Here is a 23,938-nt window from a genome sequence, read left to right as displayed (position 1 = left end):
CTCCTACACACCTATTAAAGGGTAGAAAAAAAAGAAATAAAGAAAAAACAAACTAACTATATAATATCAAGTCCTGGCAAGGGTGTGGAGATCTCATGCATTGCTGGTGGGAATGCAAAATGGTACAGCCACTTTAGAAAATAATTTAGTAGTCTCATAAAACTAAATATTTACCACATGACCCAACAATCCTGTTCATAGGTTATTTACCTACCCAAGAAAATGAAAATATATGTTCACACAAAACACCTGTACATGAATGTTCATAGCAGCATTAAAAATAGCCAAAAAGTGGAAAAAACTAGGTGTTCATCAACTATTGAATGGATAAACAAACTGTGGTACATTCACAACGGACTGCTAACCGGCAATAAAAAACCCTATTGATATATGAAACAACATGGATTAATCTCAAATACAGTATCCTAAGTGAAAGAAACCAGACTCAAATGGCTACTTACTGCATGATTCCATTTATATGACAATCTGGAAATGGTAAAATTACTGAGACAGAAAACAGATGAATGGTTGCAGGGGCTGATCGGGAGGAGGCTGACTACAAAGGGGCATTTTTTTTAGGTCATGGAAATGTTTTATTTCTTGATTGTGGTGGTGGTTACATGACCGTATGTGTTTGTCAGAATACAATAGTTAGGTTTTACTCTATGTAAATTATACTAAAAAACATGATTAAAAAAAAAGGCAGGTGCACAAATGTGGACATAGACTGATCTGACACACAGTGCTTTTTTGAATTTGAATTCAAGTTAGTGTGTGAGGCTTCCAGTATTAAAACTCTGACAACAGGCGTTCTGAATAAGTATTTCTAGCAGGCATTTTGCGGGATAGTTCCAGCTTCTTAAGCTGTAAGATGGACCAACGGTGTTAGAAGCAAAACCTAGGTCTGATGTAGAGTCTCCAGACATGGCTCCCTATGGTGAGGAACAAAATAAATCTGGCCCCAAGATGCCGCCTTTCATCCCTTCCCTGCAACCCAACCAGCCATGCCATCATCAGGATCCTAATGACTCTTGTGGGGTTTCTCTGCTTAGATCTCAGGTTATTTAATGGATATTTTAGGCCTTTGAGGGGGTCCCTGGACACTACTTGAGGATGAAAAGCTCATCAGGAGAAAATTGTACAATATGTTTGCTCATGAATGCAACTGATTGAGCCAGTGAATTTGCCAGTCAGGTGATGAGCAGAACAGTGGACCTTGCAATAGATATAGTATTTCATCTATTATTCAGGTATTTTTTTGTCTTAATTTTGCTTTTAATTGCATTCATTACAAAATACCTTGAGGGGTTGTAAAAAAAAAAAAAAGTAAGTGGGACAAAACACTGGAAATCTCAGTTTTCAGCTAAAACAGAAATTATATTTTAGTTCAACATGTACGTCCTATGATTTTACTTCATGTAAGATAAATGTATTTAATTCCTTTGAATCACGCCTGAATATCCATTTCCTAGAAAAATCTACAATTAATTTTCTCAGGCTTAACTGATGGCTCTTCAAGATCCATTCAATATTTTATCAAAACTCAGGATTTTAATCCATTGAATCTATTTTCTTTTACACAAAAAAACTGACATACTTATCTGTGCTAGAACAATGTCCTCAGACTAGACTAGCCCTTTGGAATTATGCTGCTGTTCCCAGACTGAAAAAGTAATAGGAAAGGCCAAGTTAGGGAACCCATTCACCAGCCTGGTCTAGCTCTCTTAACAAGAAACCCCTTTTCCCCTTTCACGAAGATGGCGCCGAAGGCGAAGAAGGAAGCCCCTGCCCCTCCCAAAGCCAAAGCCAAAGCAAAGGCTTTGAAGGCCAAGAAAGCAGTGCTGAAAGGCATCCACAGTCATAAAAAAAAGAAAATCCGCACATCACCTACATTCCGACCATCCAAGACACTGCGTCTCCGAAGACAGCCCGAATAGCCTTGAGAGGGTGCCCCCAGGAAAAACAAGCTTGACCATTATGCCATCATCAAGTTCCCCGTGACTACCGACTCAGCCACGAAGAAAATAGACAACAACACTCTTGTGTTCATTGCGGATGTCAAGGCCAACAAGCACCAGATCAAACAGGCTGTGAAGAAGCTCTACGACATTGACATGGCCAAGGTCAACATTCTGATCAGGCCCGATGGAGAAAAGAAAGCATATGTTTGACTGGCTCCTGACTATGATGCTTTGGATGTTGCCAACAAAATTGGGATCACCTAAGCTGAGTCTAGCTGGCTAAATCTAAATTTTTTCATCATAAAAAAAAAAAAAAGAAAAAAGAAACCCCTTTCTCATTTGGAAAACACAGGCCATCCCCTCTCTGCTTAATAATCATTTATATTTTGCAGGAAACATCTAAGTTCGTGGCTGAATTATTGAGAGAAGCTCATTGAAGCCAATGAGTTTCAGTATGAGGAATGAGAGCTGCTAGAAGTAGGAAAGTGGAGGGTTGAGGCTTATACGCAAATTCATGAAATAGGGCTTAGTTTCAGTTTGTGCATTCTCTAATCTGAAACATTCATCTGCTTTTGCCAGGTGATTAACTCTAAGGGATAAAAAGTTTGAACTTCCATAAGTACACTTGAGTTTTTATTTATTTTTTTAACATTTACTTATTTTTGAGAGACAGAGCATGAGCAGGGGAGGGGTAGAGAGAGAGGGAGATACAGAATCAGAAGCAGGTCCCAGGCTCTGAGCTGTTAGCACAGAGCCCAACACAGGGCTTGAACCCATTAACTACAAGATCATGACCTGAGCCAAAGTCAGACGCTTAACCAACTGAGCCACCCAGGTGCCCCTACACTTGAGTTTTTAAATGGTAACTCACTGGTGGCAAGAAGTTTCGATTACTTTCATAGTGCGAGGAAAGATGTATTTTTTTTTTACTACAGGCACATTCTTTGGGCCACGCATTAGTCTATTATTTTATTAAGTACTTATTATTTGTCAAGCATTATTGGGCACTATGTGGGTGGAGGGAAAAGTTAGAGAAGGAGAGACCAAAATGACTAAGACTTATTTCCAAGGCTTAGAGCCAAGTACCTTACAATTTAGCGGGTGCAAAATATAGTGCATCTTTATTAAGAATTTTTGTTCCCATGGAACTTTGATTAGTTTGAAGTCAAGGGAGAGAAGAGCCTTGTTGTATCCCAGGTGGGTAAATAGTACTTTATTTAGTGTATTTAGAGATTCAACAGTTCCTGAGCATCTCAAAGATTCAGTCTTGCACTGGCCAATGTAACAGATAAGGAAAGATCTTTGCTTTGAGTGGAGGTATATGCAGGTCTTTCAGAGTACTAGGTTTAAATCCAGATCTGCAATTTAATAGCTGATGTGACTCTGGATGAGTTATTTAACTTCTCCATACCTTGGTCTTCTCATTTATAAAAACAGGATAATAGCAGTATCTCATTGAGCTGTTATGTGAGTTAAATACACACATACATGTAAAAACTTAATTTAGTGCTTGGCATAGGGTAGATGATCAATGAATATAAGTCATTACTATTATTACAGTCTCCTTGGGGAGACAGAACAATAGGGAAAGGACTTGAAAACACAGATAATAACATATAAGTGATCACATACCAAGGAATATCATATGAATAGCTACATGCTTTGCAGCAATAAAATAAATAGCCTCCAAAAGATGTTTCATTACTCCAAAACTCTGTTGCAATAAGTCTCAGGTGAGCATCCAGATTATTCCAGGCTAAAGTCATGAATTTTTTGAAATTCAGCACTTAAGGTGCAAAAGTAAACAATAGATTGGGCAAGGACCTGGAGAGAAAAGGCAGTCTTTGTGGTGGGGCCTGGTTTATACTTAGTGATTATAAATTTCCCTTGACAGCTTTTAGTGGGAGTGGCTGTCTTGCAAAATTCCAAGAGAAATGTTTTCTGGACAGTCTTACTTATCTTTGGAGCAGGTTGCCACCTGCATTACTTTCAGAGGACACCACCCCAGCTTTTATTTTTCCCAGATGTCTGATGTCTAAAACCTTACAGGTTATTTACTTTCACTTACTAATCATTTTTCTTCCCCAGTTGAAAGGCAAACATCTCTGATGGAGGAGTCAAGATCCAACACTCCACTGTCCAATCCTTATACTCATTCTCACTTTACCACTGTGGCTACTTTGATATACAACCTAACCCTTGAATCCAGACTGTCTTGTATGGATCTCTGTCTCTTACGACTGTATATATTCTCCAGTCTTATTTGTAAATTCCTCCAGGGTAGAAATTATGGCAAAAGATTTTGCAAAATACTGGTTTATCTTGACCGTTTTTACTTCCTACCTTAAACCTGTATAGCACAATTCAACATCAAAAATAGGTGAATAGTAAATAGTAAATTATTGTTGATTATTATGTCCTGGTTTCCCTTCCCATAATTCTGGACTGTAATGTGTTCTCTAGTATTTTCAGAACTAGAAATTATGGAGCAGACTGTGATTGTAGCAGACAGTTCCAAACCTTCTGGAATCACTGTGAAAGGCAACAGAAGACTACAAATTAAGGAGGAAAAAAAAAAAAAAACAAACCAACTCTGAAAAATCTCAGAAACTGATCCTTACTGACCAAGAATCTTAAGATACAGATGAACAGACTTACTAAATTGAAAAAGAGTCCTATTTTCTTCCCCTAGCAAACATTATCTAGTAAAATTTATGTTTACTTTGGGTGAATCTATAGTTAGCAAGGCCCACTCATAAGGTATTTCAATACCTTGCTTGGCCTTTCAGTACTCAAAACACATGGAAATGAGTCATTAGTATGGAAAGCTGCTCTATATAATCTTCTAAAACAAATCCATGTTTGTTTTCTCTGTAGAGATTTAAAAAAAATTTGTTTTCAGGTAAACTCTATGCCAAATATGGGGGGCTCAAACTTAGGACCCTGAGATCAAGAGTCACATGCTCTACTGACTGAGGTAGCCACGCACCCCAAATCCAGGGTTTTGATCTAACAACAGACTTTATTCCCTAATTTTACGTCTAATTTTGTTGTCTGTTCTTGTGAGTTTAGAATTTAGTGTGTTTGGCAAAAAAATACATCACCAAAAAACAAGTCATTTTTTCTTTTTACTGAATACTGATTTTGAGAAAATATATTCAAGGTAAAGGGAAAGAATTGCTGGGGAGGCCTTTATAGCTCTTAATTTGGGTTAGTCAAAAAAAAGTGGAGCTTAGGGAATGGCAGTGGGGTTAAAGCTTCCGACTTCAGCTCAGGTCATGATCTCATGGTTGCCGAGTTTGAGCCCCACATCGGCTCACTGCTGTCAGTACAGAGCCTGCTTTGGATCTTCTGTCTCCCTCTCTCTCTGCCCCTCCTCTACTCAGGCTCTCTCTCAAAATATAAACATTTGGGGCACCTGGGTGGCTCAGTCGGTTAAGCATCCAACTCTTGGTTTCGTCCCAAGTCTCAGTCTTCTGCCCCTCTCCTGCTCGTTTTCTCTCTGTCTCTGAAAAATAAACATATATATATATATATTTATTATATACTTATATATACATAAACATTTAAAAAACAAGATACCTTGGAGTCATTCAAACAAAAAGCAGGAGCTACTTTTGTGTTTTGTGGAAAGGGAAATGGAAATTTGGGATACAGAGGAAGACTCGCCTAGGACACTGTTATTAGGACTTATAAGTAAGTCATAGCACTCTCCAAGAATCTGAAAATGAAATGGATCAGGGTTTTCCCATTTTTGCCCAAGGTGAGGTATCTGGGACCTGCGTTTACTTTGAGTAAATTGAGTTTTTACCTCTAATATGGAACGGGGTACCTTACCAGGTGAGGGGTAGGATGGAAGGGAAGCCGGTAAAACAAGTTCAAAGACATAAAAGGATTTGCCCAAGTCTATCAGTAAGTTTCTAAGAGAACCCGGTTTCCAAATCAGTGTACCTGGCAGTACGAGCTGCCTGAGAGACTGAAGCAAGGCAGACGTGACTCTAGGGTTAAACTCCATTAAGGTAGCATGCACCTCAAGGGCTGTGTGAGGGCTTCTCAGAAGAGGCCAACTTTGTGTATTTCCATAAGACTAGAGCAAAACCCTTATCTCGGGGCCTAGGAAATAATGAAACAGGCTAAAAGTATGCTTAAAACACCCTGAGCGAAGTTCATTAACGACACTTAAAATTGACTTTAGAAAGAATATAACTTGCTTCTCCTTTTTCTACTGCAAATTAAAAATAATGTAATGAAAAGAAACATTTTTGACTGAATTTCAAAGAGCAGGATGCAAAGGGTAAGCCGGGTGAGGAGAAAGAGAAAGAACAAGGAGGTGGGTCCGCGTTAACAGCACCTCGGGCTCCGCTTCTGGCAGTATCCGGGGAGAGAGTGCTCGTTTCCACTCCCGCCACACCCCGGGTAGGGCCCCGCCTCAGAGCTCCCGAAGGATCCTCGCCTTAGCCCCGCCTCCGTCCAGCTTGGCCCCATCCCGCTCCGGCAGTCTGAGCTGCTGCCGCGAGTCAGGGAGAAGCGAGGCGGGACTTCCGGCGTTTGAAAAACTTCCGGCGGGAACCGGAAGATGCGGTCACACACAGAATCCCGGGCCTTCTGACTCGCCGGGCGGGAAGGTGAGCTGAGCGTCCGCCTTGGCGGTGTTCCTACGGGCTCGCGTGAACCCGGCGCCCGGGCTCCGGTAGTTTTGGGGCCATTTAAAAAAATTTAAGCGCTCATTTGGGAAATAACATCCCTTTTTAAAGTGAGAAGTGTCATTACATATTACGGTCTGCGGTCTGTATCTTCCAACCTACACCCGGAAAACCCCTCCTAGCTGCCGCGTGTCACCTGGCGCGTCTTCTCAGTCAAATCGCAGCTCTTAGCACGTAGGGACAGACATGGGAAAACCCAGGCAAACCTAATTTGTGTCCACACCTCAAGTTATCGGAGATGGGGGAGGAAGCACCCTTTTTACCATCAGATCATGGCCTTGTCGGCATCATCCGCATCCTCAGCAGCGTGTCTGGCATTTGGAGGCGCTGAATAACTCTTGAGGAAAGGAATGAATGGGAACTCTAGGCAACTTTCCTTAAACCTCCCCCGCGCTAGCATGTTATACTATAATGTTTGTGGAATGGGAAACAAGGCTGGTCTTGCTGTTGGGGCTTTGGATTCTACCTACATAATTAGAACATTCCCTTTGAGTAAACCATCTCATCTCCTGGATCTCAGGCTTCTTATTCATTAGGGGGGTGGGGAAGAACTGTCTGATTTCTTAGGATCTTTACAGGTCTGTTACTTTGTATTATGTAGGGATCTTTGCCGACATTCCAAGCACTTCTGTTTGTACCCTTGGGGAAACTTCTTCAGCTGCGTCTTAAAAAGTTCCCCTCTGCTCTTAACATTTCTAATTGTGGTTTTCCCATTTTTAATGTAATATTTATGTGTGTGCAGGTTTCTTCACACCCCCTTCCCGATTTTCACTCACCCTAATTTAGTGCCTTCTCCCTTAGGACCATCACAGCAACTGATTTTGAATATGCTCTTGTGTCCACAGAGATAAGACAGCGTTGAGAGGGGAAGATCTTAAGCCACTAAGAATAAGAATGTTCTTCTGTACCATCACTTTTTCAAAAAGAAAACAATGAGTGCCATGTGTGATATTGCCTAATAGTTATGGGGAAAAATGTATATTCCTTTATAGAGACCATTTTGTATATATTCTTATGTTCATTTAATACATGTATGTTATAGGGTAGCTATTAAGTGCTAAGCTCTGTGTTATGCAGAAAAAGGCAAATGTGGTTTCTTCCTTCATGGTGTTTACTGCCATGAAGTAAACATGGGGGATGCAGACAATAAACAAGGATAATTCTAGATTATGTTATATAGTACTGTATAAAGGAAATAAATAGGGTCCTATAATAATACTATATTTTGGAAACCCATTTTAGGCCTAAAATGCTGAGCTGTAAGAAATGAGAAAGAGCTAGTCCATTGATAAAGCATCGGGAATAGTGTTCCAGACAGAGTGAACCTGAGATGGCAAAGAATCGTGGTTCATTCAGGGACTGAAAGAATGTTGTAACTGGCTGAAGAGCTGCAACAAATGGTAAATGTGGTTAGAAAGACAGGCAGGGGGCAGTCCTGTAGGGCATTTTAGAAGGTCCTGGTAAAAATATGATTTGATTCTAAGTGGAGGATGGAGTGGGAAGTGGGAATGGTTTTTAAGCATTTCCTAAATGATCTTTTGGGTTCATATGTGGAGAATGGGTAGTAGAGGCAAGAGTGGAAGCAGGGAAGTCAGTTAAGAGGTTATTATAGTCTAGATAAGAGATATGGGGACTAAAGAGATCATAGAAATGTAAGCTGTATTTTGGAGGAAGAATTTATGTTGCTTATTAGTAGACTGGGAGATGACAGGAAAAAAAGATTTGCAAGGCTTTAGCTTAGCAAATGAAACTTTGGAGGATGATAGATGTATTATCTTGGTTGTGGAGATGTGTATACATATTCCAAAACTTACCATGTTTGTACACTTTAAGCATGTATAATTTATTGTATGTCATTTATAGCTCAGTGAAGCTATTAAAATTTTTCCAAGGTTCTAGCTTAGCCACCTATTTAGATGGATGATGGTGCCATTTACTGAGATGGAAAAGACTGGTAGGAAGGGGTTTTAAGACAAGAAATGGTTATCAAGATTTCATTGTGGGTATGTTACATTTTAGGTAAGTATGAGGCATCTACATAGTTTCTTAGGCAATATGAATAATTTATTATGTAAATCTGAATCTTAGGCAAGATTTGGGTTGGAGGTATTAGGATTGTTAATAAGTAGGTGATACAGATATTTAAAAGCAGGGAAATGGATGGAATTTTGGTTAATTGAATGAGTCCTGTGATATGAAGACGGGAACTTGGGAGGAGTGGAGATGGAGAAACAGCTCCTAGAAACATCAGCCTTTAAACTGGAATATGTATACCCTTGGGAGTATACCTGGCATAGGCAGTTTTGAAAAAATTTCTAGGTCCTTAGCTTCTATATATACTCTTTCTAGAACCAGTCTGAAATTGGCCTACATGCTCAAGCATATTCTCCTTCCCCACCTCCCTTTTCAAATTCATATTTTTCTACTTGTCAGAGGATAAGTTTACATCTTACTCATCATTCAATGGTAACATTGTTTCCAGGGTGCCTAATAAAGGGGAATTTGGACATATTTGTTTCAGGAAAGAACAATATTTGTTTCTTTAATGGTTACTCAGAATTTTATGAGATTGCCATGGGTGTGTCTACCCCTATTTTAAACACATTTCTGTTAAAGTGTGGAGTGAGAATTGGTGCATGGCGGTCTGTATGGGAATGTTCTGAATTCTGGTATATTGTAGAATGGAGAGGTGCGAGTAGATGATCTAGTTGGGTTGTTTGTTGGGGGAATTTAGTATCTTCAGGTTTTTATTTTTGGGCTGGTCAGATTCTCCAGAGAAGAGTCTTTCCATTTTCCTCCCTGGAGAAAAGGTCTGACTAGGAGCTTAGTAGCAGAAGAGGACTGGTGGGGAGGGGTCCTCTTCATTTACTGTTTGGTCTGTATGTTTCTCATGCCCACAACTGTATTTGGTTGGTGTCCTGTAGTCTAAAGATGGTTTTATTCTTTCCAGACTTTTTCCCCAGGCAGTTGCTTAATAGCATGAAGTGGAGTAGGGCCTCTAGAGATATTTCTTTGCCTCAGACAACTTACACCAGCCCTTAGTCCCTTCATTCTTAGTTCCAAGGTATCAGGAACTGCTTCTTGTGATTTTTTTTGATGATAGTGCAGAATAAATTGGTTTGGTTCTGAAGCACTCCCACTGCTGACTTGGAATTTTAATTTTTATATAGTGAAATCTGTTTCTCTTTTGGCTTTTGAAATTTTGAGTTATGCTTAGGAAAACTTTTCTTCCCCTACCTCCACTCTAAATTATGAAAATGGTCATATTTATTTTCTGTAGTACTTTTGTAGTTTTATTTTTTTTAATGAAATTTTTTTTATTTTAGGGAGAGAGCATGAGTCGGGGAGAGAGGCACAGGGAGAGAGAGAGAGAGCTTTTAAAAAAAATTTTATTTATTTTAGTGAGAGAGCTCGAGCAGGGAGAGGGGCAGAGAGAGAGAGAGAGAGAGAGAGAGAGAGAGAGTCTTAAACAGTCTCTATGTTTTGCACAGAGCCTGACTTGGGGCTCAATCTTGTGACCCTGAGAGCATGACTTGAGCCGAAGTTAAGAGTCAGACCCTCAACTGACTGAGCCACCCATGTGCCCCTTGTAGTTTTATTTTGTACATTTTATTTTTAATTTATTTTTAATTTTTTGACTATCTCTTTTACATTTATTTTTTAATTATTTTTTTCCCTTTTTTAAAATTTAAATTTTAGGTAACATACTGTTCAATATTGGTATCAGGAGTAGAATTCAGTGATTCATTATTTATAAACAACATCCAGTGCTCATCATATGTGCCCTTCTTAGTACCCATCACCCATCTAGACCATCTCCTACCCATCTCCCTCCATCAACCTATATAGTTTGTTCTCTATTATTAAGAGCCTCTTGTGGTTTGTTTCCCTCTTTTCCCCCTCTTCCCATATGTTCATCTATTTTGTTTCTTAAATTCCACATATGAGTGAAATTATATGGTATTTGTCTTTCTCTGATTGACTTATTTTGCTTAGCATAATACATTCTAGCTCCATGTTGTTGCAAATGGCAAGATTTCACTTTTTTGATGGCTTAGTAATATTCCATTGTGTATATAAACCACATCATCTTTATCCATTCATTAGTCAGTGGACATTTGGGCTCTCTCCTTAGTTTGGCTATTGTTGATAATGCTGCTCTAAACATTGGGGTGCATGTATCCCTTCAAATCTGTATTTTGTTTTTTATCCTTTAGGTAAATACCTAATAGTTCATTTGCTGGATCATAGGGTAGTTCTATTCTTAGGTGTTTTTTTTTTTTGTTTGTTTTTTTTTGAGGAACCTCCATACTGTTCTCCAGAGTGGCTGCACCAGTTTGCATTCCCAGCAACAGTGAAGAGGGTTCCCCTTTCTCTGCATCCTTGCCGACACCTGTTAATTCTTGTGTTGTTAATTTTAGCCATTCTGACAGGTGTAGGGTGGTATCTCATTATTGTTTTGATTTGTATTTCCCTGATGATGAGTGGTGTTGAGCATCTTTTCATGTGTCTGTTAGCCATCTGGATGTCTTCTTTGGAAAAATGTCTGCTCATGTCTTCTGCCCATTTCTTAACTTGTTTTTTGGATGTTGACTTTGGTAAGTTCTTTGTAGATTTTTGGATACTAACCCGATATCAGATATGCTTTTTGCAAATATCTTCTCCCATTGTGTAGGCTGCCTTTTAGTTTTGTTGATTGTTTTCTTCACTGTGCAGACTTTTATCTTTATGAAGTCCCATTAGTTCATGTATACTTTTGTTTCCCTTGCCTTGAGTGATATGTCTGGTAAGACGTTGCAGCGGCTGAGGTTAAAGAGGTTGCTGCCTGTGTTCTCCTCTAGGATTTTAATGGTTTCCTAGCTCACATTTAGGTCTTTCATCCATTTTGAATTTATTTTTGTGATGGTCCAGTTTCATTCTTCTGCATGTCGCTGTCCAGTTTTCTCAACACCATTTGTTGAAAGACTTGTGTTTTTCTATTGGATATTCTTTTCCTGCTTTGCTGAAGATTGATTGACCATATAGTTGTGGGTCCATTTCTGGGTTTTCTATTCTGTTCCATTGATCTTTGTGTCTGTTTTTTGTGCTGGTATCATGTTGTCTTGATGATTACAGCTTTGTAATATAGCTTGAAATCCAGAATTGTGATACTTCCAGTTTTGTTCTTTTTCAAAATTGCTTTGGCTATTTGGGGTCTTTTGAGGTTCTGTACTAATTTTAGGATTGTTTGTTTTAGCTCTGAGAAATATTTTGCACGTTTTAAATTATTAGTTGTGTGGAATATATTTTTGTTCAGGGTATGGCAGTAGGACTTAAATATTTGTTTTCCTCCAGAAGGATAGCTTGTTGTCTTAATACAACTTTTTGAACAACTCATTTCTGCCTTGATTTGAACTGGCACCCCATGATACACTAACTTTTTCTGTTTGTGTTTTTGTTTTGTTGTAGTCAAGTTCATATAACATAGAAATCAAAAGTTACCTATTCCTTTATGATCAGTATCTAGAAACACTTATTTGAAGAAGGCTGACTGGCATAAGCGTACAGTGCCACAAAGGGAGGTGAAGGAAAAGATGGAAGATTATCCTGTCCACTTCCTGGAGACTGTTTTCCTTTTGTTCTCCTGGTTTACTCTGGGTGCACTCTTGACTAATCTGCAACTACTGGACTGAATTGAGCTAAAGAGCCGAGGGCACGTGTATGCTTTTGTGACAACCCCTTTGTATTTCTATGAAGCATTCCTTCTTCTAAGTGGAAGTTAGAACTGAAGGCATTGTAACATGACTGGTTAAAGGGTTCCAAGCATGTCAGAGTCTAATGTGGATTTTAGGGTTTGACATACACTCTTTAGGTAATAAAATTTATTAGCTAAAGTAAATTTGCTGATTTCCTATATTGTAGGATGTCTCTGGTTATTTGTCTCCGTGTTTTGAAGAGCTGGTAACTATTTCTAGTGACATTAGTGATTATTTTTTATTTTCCAATAAGTCTTTTATTTAAATACCATAAACTAAGGGAATAGATGTTCTTGTTTTAAGAATAACGTGGCTGCCTTTTCAGTCCATCAACATTTATTTGACTGTCAACTTTATAGATAGGCCTTTATATTGTAAGAAGATATAAAAGTGGGAAAATACTTCTTATCCTTAAAATAGTTTGATAAAGGACTTTATAATTTGCTGTCTGACAAAACATCTAATAGTGCTTGCGGTATATTCACGCATGTAACTCTAAAAAAACCTAGAAGTTGTCACCCTACCGGAGCTTACATTTTTCCAAAGGTGGCCCACATTCCTCAGGCTTTTGAAACCATTGGAAGGCTGTTAGCTGCTCTTATATTTGGCAGCCTCATAGGAGGGGAAACCGGTGTTTGGGCTTTTGAATACTTCTCATTTTTTTTTTCTGTGGCATTTTTTTTTAACAGCGGAGCTATTGGAGTGTTAGTTTTGAGTGGCACATCGCTTTGTAGACAACGTAAGTGATCAGTTATTCAGGTGATTCACATCATGCTGATTTTATCTTCTGTTTCTTCCAGATGTCATCATTGCCAAGAAGAGCAAAAGTCAAGGTCCAGACTGTGGTATCCAAAGATGAATTCTCTTCCTTCTCAGAGTTGTAAGCATATTGGTTTCCTATGGGGTTGTGAGAATGATGTATATTTTAAGGACAAATGCATTCTGTCACTTACCAATGTAAGTCATTTGGGTTGAGGAAGACTGTTGTCTTTTTCATTCATTCACGGGACAGATATTTATTGAACTCATGTTGTGTACCAGGCTCTGTTTCGGTGTTGGTGTTCAACTATTGAACAAGGAGAGAGAAAGTAACCAAGTGTATACCATGATATTTACACTAGAGTGTAAGCTCCATGAGCGCAGGGAGTTTTTTTATGTCACTTCAGAACAGGGTTTCTCAAAATCAGCACTATTGACCAGATAATTCTTTGCTGTGGAGACAGTCTTTTGTATTGTAGGATGTAGTAGAGACCAGGAAAGCTGGTCTCTACTAACTAGTGCCAAAAGGATCTTCCCAGTTTGATAAAATTGTCCCAGTTGTGACCATCAAAAATGTCTCCAGACATTGCCGGATGTTCCCCAGGGGGATAAAATTGTCCTCAGTTGAGAGCCTCTGCTTTAGAGCACTGTACTGTATGTGCCCTGAAGTTATTTGTTAAATAGTGACTGATAAATATTAGGCAGTAATAAGTACTCTAAAAGAACATTAAACAGGGCAAGGGATAGCATGGTGAGTGTTCTGGTCAGGAACCATCTTGGATACAGTATTCAGGAAACTTCTTTTGGAGGATGTGGCAAGAGATCTAAATGAGATTTGGAAGTAACAACTTGCAAGGATATGGGGATGGGTGTTCCACGTGGAAGGAGCAGCAAGTGCAAAGACCCCGAGGCAGGAATGAGTTTGGTGTGTTTAGGCAACAGCAAGACAAGGGTGGCCAGACAAGAGTCACCAAGGCTGAGAGTGACTAGAAATGAGATTGGAATGGATGGGACCTAATAGGCCTTGACAAGGTGTCGGCATCTTATTTTGAAGTTGTCTAACTGGACCAACCTGAGTTTGCTCCTAGGTGAGTCACAGATACACCAGGTGGAGTTGTCATACAAAGTAAACTTTATTTGCAACAAGTAAGGAGATCACTGGGAATATCTTGCAAAGCTGTGACTCCCCAAAAGAGGGTGAATAGGTACCTTTCGTTTAGGGTTAGGATGACAAGAGAAGCCTTGTCATTGTATGTGGAGGTGGGCATAAGGTCACACATGCACCTTAAGGAAACATGCCCGTACATACATTGCATGTTATGTAAGTGAGGCTTGTGGCCCTCCTTGGGTGGAGATTTTAGTATTGTAACAAGATAAAGGTAATTGCTGGACATTTCAGGGGTCTCCCTAAGGTCTGTCTGTGCAGGTGCGAGTCAGGTTTAGCCCAAAGGGACTGGGTGGTCTGGCCCTGCAAGAGGTCTTGTCAGGGAAGTCCCATCACCTGAAGGGTGGTTTTGGGTTTCATTTGCCTGATTTAAGGGATAAGTTGCCAGAAAGAAGAACTTAAAGGAAAATGTAAGACGGGAAAAATGTTAGTACAAGCAAGTGGGCAGTAAAGGTTAGGTCTTGGGGTCTAGCTGGTGACAGGGGGTTGGGAAGCCATTGGAAGGTTTGGGCAGGGATGTGACATGATCCGGTTTACATTTGTAAAAGATCATTCTGGTTTCTTGGTGGAGAGCAGACTATAGGGGAGCAAGAATGGAAGCAGGGGATCAGTTAAGGAGATTATTGTAGAAGTCTAGGGTCCTGGAAGTGAACGTGGTGAGAAGTGGTCTAATTTGGGATATATATATATTTATTTATTTAAGTTTATTTAGTTATTTTGAGAGAGAGAGAGAGAGAGAGAGCGAGCTGGAGAGGGGCAGAGAGGGAGAGAGAATCCCAAGCAGGCTCCACGAAGTGGTCAGTGCATGGAGCCCGATGCGGGGCTTGAATTCACTATCTGTGAGATCATGACTAGAGCCGAAGTCGGATGCCTAACTGATTGAGCCACCCAGGCACCCTGGTGCTGGCTTTTTATGTAATTTAGGATGTTTCCTACAGCTATTTCCCACTCTTTACATTGGTTTGAGGAACTTCATTTAAATTAATTTAAATTAATTACCACTTAGGAAATTGTTAAAGTGCTTTTCATTGGTATAATAGCAAACCTCACAGACTGTGGTGTGACACCACCCAGTAACTTGCGTTAGGTAATGAATGATTTCCTCTGTCTTGAGTGAGTGTGTGTGTGTGTGTGTGTGTGTGTGCGCGCGCGCGCGTGTGTGTGCGTGCACACACACGCACGCACACGCCTGTGGGTGCATGCGCTGTATAGGTGAGAGGGGAATGGAGACACCTGTGATTCATCGCATATCCGGACTATTTTTACATTGGCCTTTGATCAACTCTTGTTTCAGTACTTAGCAATATGTATTCATAGCTTGTACTCACATCATTCCATTTTATATTAAACACCTCCTACCTTATTCTTTTTTCAAGAAGCATGTCTTTTTGCCTTTAACATTTGGCTTCATTTTTCCTTCATTTTCTATCAATTTACTCCTAGATCATCTGCCTCTGAAGAAGATGACAAAGAAGATAGTGCCTGGGAGCCCCAAAAGAAAGTCCCCAGAAGTCGTAAGCAGCCTATTCCCAAGGAATGCAAACCAAAGAGGGTGCGACGGGTAAAGAAGACCACCCTACAAATCAGTGATGGCTCGGAAGGTGTGGCTGTTAAGGAGGAGCTGGTAGGTGCTTTAGTTAGATGGAGAGAACACTGCAGTGCTTTCCTAATTGGCAACGCTACTTTCTCCTAACAGAGAGAAGGATGAAGCAGGTAGATGACAAAACTTCTAGGGCAGTGGTATTCTCTGCTGTGGGCCTTAATAGTATTTATCATCAGATCCACTGTATTGGAATGGAAAGGGTATTAATCAACTGACATATTTTTTGCTATAAGCAAACACTATATCTCTACCAATCTGGATTAAAAAAAAAGCCAAAAAATAAGTTATAGACTTTATTGCATTACAAAAAAATTAATGCATCTCCAAAATCATTCTCTGTGATATTCCTTTAAATAACTGCTTCCATAGTACATTTGAAAGAATACTCTTTTAATATGTAACAGAAGCCTGACTTTCCAGGGACATATTTATTATGTATGGTTGGGGACATTACATTGTACTTTCCTGTGCCCTTGGATAGGGCTTTTATTTAAATCAGTCTTTTCTCCTATTATCCTCTGTTTCTTCATCTTTGCATACAAGCTTTTCATTGAACACACTTTTAATGGGTGAATGGGCATTACCTATAGCTGAGAAAGTATTGACTTATATCATCTCGTTGGCAGAATTTGGAGGTTTTTTCATTAAGCATGGCATGGCTTTACTTAAAGGTAGCTTGATTGCCTAACCTATGAAATATCTCTTAGTTCAGTGGTTGTTGGTATTAGAGTCATAAACCCTTTGAGAATCTGATAAAAGTTATGAACGCTCTCTTCCCATGCCTGTCTTCTAAATTTTAAAGTATGGTTCAAGAAGTTACAGTTTAAGAAACCTTGTCATGGTGATTTCTTGATCCTTCCAATGATGCTCAGTTATATATGTATAAGGGGAAAAGAGAATTCAAACAGAAAGTCTCTCACTTAAGAAACATTCTGGGGAGCACCTGGGTGGTTCTGTCAGTGAAGCGTCCGACTTCGGCTCAGGTGATGATCTTGTCATCCATGAGTTCGAGCTCCGTGTTGGGCTCCGTGCTGATACCTCGGAGCCTGGAGCCTGCTTCGGATTCTGTGTCTCCTTCTCTCTCTGTTCCTCCCCCGCTCACACTCTGTCTCTCTCTCTCAAAAATAAACAGAGATTAAAAAAAATTACATTTAAAATAAGAAACATTCTGGGAAGTTTTTAGAATTTCTTCCAGAATTGTCAAAATTCACATGTTTTATACCTCAGTGAAAGTACTTTTAGCATGTTAGAAGATTTCATTTCATTGGATTTGGCATTTTGCTCCTCTAGCCACCACCAAACAAAGTAATTGAAAACCTTTTTTTGGGTCGAGCTAGAATTGGTAGCCTGCTGATAACTGTTTTTACTAAACATCATAGACAAAATTCATCATTATTTAGTGTCAACCCATTGGCCACTCCTCTTTGTTTTTTGAAGACTTTAGCTCAGCTCCTACTTCACATCTCTCTTTGCCACCTTCTGCCATTGTTTGTAGTGATTTCCCCTCCACTGGGATGAGCTCCCTAGTGCCCTGTGTTCCTGGTTCTTTGACCTCCTCATCTCCAGGGACTGTTTCGTCTTTTCTGCCTCTGTCACCCCTCTCATGAACTCAGCCTGAATCCTGTCATCATTAGAAACTGTTACTACTGGCATTCTTATTCAGCCATCCCACTTTTGGGGCACTATCTCACCATTTCCTGTTCTCCCAGCTCCCTGTTTAGGTACTCTCACTGCCATTGTTTTATAGCCTTGACACAACTTCTCACTGGTAGCTCTCAACCTGTGGAACTCGAAAAAATGTCAGTGACAAGGTCACTCTAGTGTTCTAGTGACAACCCCTGTTCTAGACCAGTTAAGCCTGGAAAGAATTGTGGGGGTTAACCTGAACATCCGTGGTATTACTTTCCTAAAGCTCCTCAGGTGACTTCTGTGGACAGCCAGGGCTGAGAGCCACTACCCAGATCTGCATCACAGATCACTGCCAGTCAGCCCTTTTCCTGCCTTACCTAGTCTAGACTACATAGTGTCTCGTTTAAATCACTTTTTATTAGTCACACCAGTTTTGCCCTTCTTGCCTTCAATTACACGTGGCTGATCAAACCCAACACTGGGTGAGCCATCGCCTCTCTTCTGCCAGCACCGAGCAGCTGACCGTTGCTGAAAATGGCCTTGACCTAATTTGTTTTCCTTTAGATTCATAATCTCAGACCTCAAAATTACACTAAAAATACCTGGTAGACTCATTTTTTTTCTCTGGCAGATTTATTTTTCCAATTTTTTCTCTTTTCTTCAACTTCCTAAATTTCTTCCTCCTCTTTCCCTCTCAGCTGATGACATTGCCTTTTGCATATTTGAGAATATATGGAGCTTCTTGTTGTCTCACAACCGAGCTAGCTGTATTTGTGTTCATTGTCCTGTTACAGTGGAGGAAATGTCATCCCTCCTATCCTGAGTTAGTCCCACCGCTGGGGCTGTCAATGCCATCCCCTCTGGATCAAGGTCTGTGTCGTTAGGCATCCCCTTTCTTTTTTCTTGTCAACTTTTCTTCCAGTGGCTCAGTTGCTACAGAGTGTAAAAATGCTCTTTAAAGTCTAATTTTTAAGAAGCGTCCCCTTGACTCCTTATCCCTCTCCAGTTCTCTGTCAAGCTCACACAGTACAACACAAGGCAAGGCCAAGGCCTGCTGACTGATTTGACTGGAAAAGACACAATGAGCCACATTTTTACCTTAGTTTACTACTTTCGGAGACAGCAAAAAGAAGAGTGATCTGATTTTTCTTGGATTTAGTCATAGGCTACATAACAACCATTTGGAGTGTTAAGGCTGATTGAAAAAAACCAGTGAAGGCAGAAGAGAATGAGCTTTGATTATTCAGTCTGCCAAAGATTGAGGTTGAATATAAGGAGGGAAATGTTCTGATGGAGGCATGTTAAACTTGAGTATGTCACTAAGACAGGCTATAGAATCTTATAAAATGGGGAGATGTTTCCCTATGTTTTTGGTAGTTTAGATCTACATTTCTCAAAATTATTGGTCTTTGAACCCCTTTACACTCTTAAAAGTTACTGATGACCACAAGGAACTTTTGGTTATGTGGGTTTTTGATACTGATATTTACCATATGAGAAATTAAAATATTGATCAATTTAAAAATAATAAACCTATTATATGATTATGCAACTAACACTCTCGTGAAAAAGAAGTATATATTTTCCTAACCAACTACAAAAAATTAGAAGAATGACACTGTTCTACATTTTTGCAGATGTCTGACTTACTAGAATATGACAGAAATTGTATAAAGAACACCCGCCTCCACACAGATACGTATTTGGAAAAGGGAGAGGTGTTTTAAAAGCTTTTTTCAGATAAATGTGGATATTCTTACTTGATGCAGTACCAAAACTTAGGAAGTGGTAGTTTCTTAAAAGTTTGTTTCATTGTGGAATCCGAAATCAAATTAATGAATTCTTTTAGACGATTACATTAAAACCCTTTGGTCTGTGTTATTTGGATGGATCTTTCACCCATGCATGAATATGTGACATAAAGTATATCAGTCTTTTGCAAAATATCGGTTCACTAATTTATGCAGATCTCCCAAATGTTAGCATCTTTCATTATCTGATGATAAAATGTTACATTTATTAATATAAGCACCAGTCTCATCACAGTGTTGGGAAGCTGTCAAGTTCACAGTGTATACAAATTTTTCAAAATCCTAATTTTCGCTTTTAAATCTTGAATTTTACTGTTGGTTGCAAATGTCAGGTGTGTCCTTACAGTGACAGTCTCAGTTCATTTATGAGAAAATGTCTGCCAGATCCCAAGTCTGAAAATCCATAACTTGTCAGTCATTATTTCAAGTAAACATGGTGGTGTATGGAAAAAGAAGCCAGTTCAGTTCACAACTGACACAGGTGCAGGAGAGCTTTGCTCCAGATGACTGGTGCACATCTGTATGCACCCGCACGCAGCAGAAGTGCTTTACGTGGACTGACCAGTTCAACATAGAGGTGTGTTTTCAAGGAATGAAACCTTAAAAATTAGTAATTTTTAACTGCATTGTAAAACTCAACATTGTTTTATTCTGAGTGTGTGGCTGTGAAGGGCATGGTGATTGCTAGTACTGCTTTGTGTCATTGCCTTTGGGTGTTGCTACCGTTGCTCTGGTACCATCGGTGAATGTCAAAAAAAAAAAAGGCAAATAATGTCTTAGCATTATTTTGAATGGAGTTGGATCTCATAGACCCCCTGAAAGGGCTTCAGGGCCCCCAGGGGTCCATGGACAACACTGAGAAACATTAGGTAAGTCTTACCCAAAGACTCCAGAGAGGATACCCTTAAGGGTCTTTATGACTGTTGACTTTTCTTCTTTTCCTCTTAGTCATTTTACTTTTTCTTCGTTTTTTTGTCTACTTCCTTTTCCCTCTCCTAGGAGGTGGTCTAGGTGTGGTAGTGGTGGTGTTCACAGATATTTTAGTGCTTACCCTTAGCGAGGCAACATGATCAGCACTTCAATTGTATGAGCTTACTTCATCCTCACAACAACCCATTGAGGCAGATGCTGTTGTTATCCTGACTTTATAGATGAGAAAGCCAAGGTGAGAAATGCTAAGTGACTTGCTCGTGGGTAACATATAAGTCATGGAACTGGGGTTTTTTGTTTTTTTTTTGACGTTTGATTTATTTTAGAGAGAGAGTAAGAGAGAGAAAGACAGAGACAGAGTGTGAGCAGGGTGTGAGAGAGTGTGACAGAGTGTGAGAGAGAGAGGGAGACACAGAAACACAGAATCTGAAGCAGGCTCCAGGCTTGGTGCTGTCTGTGCAGAGCTCAAAGCAGCGCTCGAACTCATGAACTGTGAGATCATGACCTGAGCCAAAGTCGGACGCTTAACTGACTGAGCCACACAGGCGCCCCTGGAACTGGGTTTCTAAGTTAGCAACATGATTTTGTCAGCATTTCAGGAAACAGTATTATCTCTCTTGGGTGGTTTTACATCAGCCGTGCTCATAAGAGTGGTTTAATAATTAATGACATTTTTCTGACTGATATCATCACTCCTCAGAGGTTGAAGTAAGTAGGCACTTAAATGAGAATCAGAAATTTACTTGATGAGCATGGATTCAGATTGGGAGAATTAGATAAATCCATTTTTTTGGGTCTATTGAATGCCTACTGTGGCCTAGGTATTATGTTTGTCACAATGACATCAAATGTTTTAAATGCACATATCTAAGGTAGTCTGGTCTGTCCATCTCACAGGAGGGCTATCTGACCATTGGGACCAAAATACTCAGAATCTGTATGCTAAGCTTCCCTCTTCCTTGCACCTTGCTTAGAAGAATGCTGGTCATATTTGCCTTTTACAGTTCCTCTTTTTCTTCTCTTCTGTGGCTGACAGCCCTCTGTATGATTGACACCTTCTTTCTTTTGCTATGTCAAGTCATATGATCAGAGTTATTATCAACTCTTATGGACCTAGGACTTGTTCTATTTTTATATCTCTGTTCTTACCCATTATGTTGCAGCTAAAAATGTAATACCCAGAGGGCTACATCATTTCCAGGTTAGGTGGTGGGAGGGGTGCTCTTTATTGTAGTTTCCAGTATTTTCAGTAGTCAGGAACTCTGGAAAAATACTTGATAAAGGAGAGAGAATTGGATTTTGACTGAAAAATAGTTTGGGAATTCTTGCTTTGGTTGAGTTTGTGCCGTCTGCATCACTTAGGCAACCCCAAACAGGCTAGCTTGTGAAATTGTAAACTCCATACAGGCAAGGTCTATATGTTATTTACCACTCCATTGCCAAAATGAATGCCAGGTATCATTCCTTCACACTTGAGCTGTCACGAGGGCTGAGTAGCCCCTGAACACTAGTGTGGACTGCTACTCAGACTCTTCCTAAAGAAAAACTCCTGGCACTACTCTGCTGTCATGCCATGTTTTCTCTTCCCTAGCCTTCTGCATAAATTGGTGGCAGGTATAGCCTGTTGAGTTTTATGAGTGTGTGAGTGTTACTTTTTTCCCCCAAAGAGTTGACTTTTGATTGTAGGTTTTAAATCTTGGTTTTTCCAGCACGTGTAAACTTATCCTTTACTCATTTTTAAAAATTAAGCTTTTTATTTCTAGATAATTATAGATTCACGTACAGTTGTAAAAAACAATACAGAGACCGTGTACCCTTTAATTTCCTCCAGTGATAACATTTTGCAAAACGATAGTAAAATATTACAACCAGGATATTTACATTGATAAAATCCAGGGATCTTATGAGATTTCTCCAGTTTTATATGTGTGTATCTGTATGTTTAGTTCTGTGCAGTTTTATCACATGTATGCCTATGTGTATCCACCATCCAGAACAGTTCCATCACTACAAGGATCCCTAGTATTGCCTAATATTTGCCTTTTTGTAGCTGCATCCACCTGTCTCCTGACCCTTACCCCAGTCTCTGACACCCAGTAACCACTAATTTTGGGGGGAATGTTATATAAATCATAAACCATTAATATTATGTAAAATTACTAAGTGTGTAACTTTTTGCAATTGCCTTCCCTCCCGCCTCCATTCAACATAGTTTCCTTGAGATTCTTCCAAGCTATTGTGTGTACCATAATTTGTTTCTTCTTATTGCTGAATAATATTCCAGAGCATTCAGTTTTTCTCTTTTAATTCTCATGTGTTCTATTTACCATTTGATAGAATAACTCTGTGGCTATTGCTGATGTTGATTTGGAAGACAGAAAAAATAAGTTGGATACTGTGCAGACTCTGAAAACAGCAAAGACAAAACGGAAAAATTCAGCTCAGTCACCTTCAGGTCAGAGGACCAAAAAGCTAAAAGTTGATGAAGAAGGCAACAGGGCCAGCACCATGGAGAGTGGGCACGAGGCTGCAGAGATGCCGTCCACAAGCACCATGTGGGAAGGTGCGTGCAAGAAGGAAGAGAATGGAGATGACTTTACATTTGGTCAGTCCCCTTTAAAGAAAATGAAGACGGAAACATGTCCCCAAGGGCAGCCTGTGAGGCTTCCAGCAACTGCCACCAATATTAAGGAGGAGGTAGAAATGAACTGGGACATAGTACAGGTATGTGCAGTTGCTTTCTGGCGTTTTAGTTCATTTGATTCCTTTCTGTTTCACTAAGTAGGAGTGGCACTGGCTAAGGAAAGGGTTCGGAGTTTTCAGTTCTCTTTTGTTTTGCCAGTGATTTCCGGAGGCTTTGGGCACCGGTTCCTGTCCCAGGTACGCCGTTGTGTATTATAGCACTCATCATCACATCATCGCCAGCTCTTGAACTACGAGCTATGACCTCAGGCAAGGTTGGTCTCTGCCATGGTGTTGGAGTGAACATGCACTTTGTAGAGAGATTGTACCAACAGACTGGGCCTTCAAAAGTTCATTGTTAAGTTTTTGTTTTGAACTCGGCCTGTGTTTCCCTTTAAAAGTAGGTGAGTGATTAGGTCATTAGCCGTTAGTACATCTCTAACTCATAATGTAATGTTGTAATATACTATAAACAAGGCCTAGAAATTTCTTAGGAAATTTCTATCTGAATTCCAACTTGAGCTGCCATTGACTTCTCCCAGTTTCTTGACTGGCTTTGGGGATGGCAGAGAAGACCTGAAGAGTGACTTTTAAAGAGTGATTCTCAACCTTCTGTGTGTGCCAACACACTCTGGGGGACATTTCAAACTTAATTATGGCAGTGCCCATCTGGGTAGATGGGCATGACCTCCCTCTTTCTTACCTGTCTCGTGGTGATTCTGATGTAACTTCTTCTGCTTCTGTGAATTACTGCTCTGCAACCTGGGGGCTCTGCTGGCTTCTCAGCCTGGGACTGTGTGTGGGTTACCTTTTTCTTCAGAGGAACTTTTTTTTACCCATGCTGTCTCTTCTATTACCTATTAGTTGAACATCGCCAGTAATTTTTAATTATGATTTTTCTTTTCTCTGGTCCACTAAGGAATAGGATGCTGCCTCAGAGTTTTCTTCTCATCTTTGTTC

General features: G+C 39.9%; 1 protein-coding gene and 1 pseudogene across 2 annotated transcripts in view; both read left to right on the top strand.

Annotated features, from left to right (window-relative positions):
- Positions 1 to 1,757: 1,757 nt before the first annotated feature.
- On the top strand, positions 1,758 to 2,225 carry LOC124503902 (60S ribosomal protein L23a-like; annotated as a pseudogene).
- Positions 2,226 to 13,199: 10,974 nt separating this feature from the next.
- Positions 13,200 to 23,938, top strand: part of SRBD1 (S1 RNA binding domain 1) — a 192,504-nt gene continuing 181,765 nt past the window's right edge. For both annotated transcript variants that reach the window (XM_047068610.1, XM_047068609.1), the window contains exons 1-3: positions 13,200 to 13,279; positions 15,767 to 15,947; positions 22,634 to 23,020. In XM_047068610.1, coding sequence (XP_046924566.1) covers positions 13,200 to 13,279; positions 15,767 to 15,947; positions 22,634 to 23,020 — 648 coding nt within the window. The remainder of the gene's footprint in view (positions 13,280 to 15,766; positions 15,948 to 22,633; positions 23,021 to 23,938) is intronic.

Source organism: Lynx rufus, unplaced genomic scaffold, assembly GCF_022079265.1.
Source record: "Lynx rufus isolate CCGP_SWC_20201006 ecotype Redwood Valley unplaced genomic scaffold, mLynRuf1.p SCAF_8, whole genome shotgun sequence".
NCBI classification, from domain to species: domain Eukaryota; kingdom Metazoa; phylum Chordata; class Mammalia; order Carnivora; family Felidae; genus Lynx; species Lynx rufus.
Note: the sequence above shows the minus strand (reverse complement) of the source record. Positions and strands in the feature narration are given on the sequence as shown.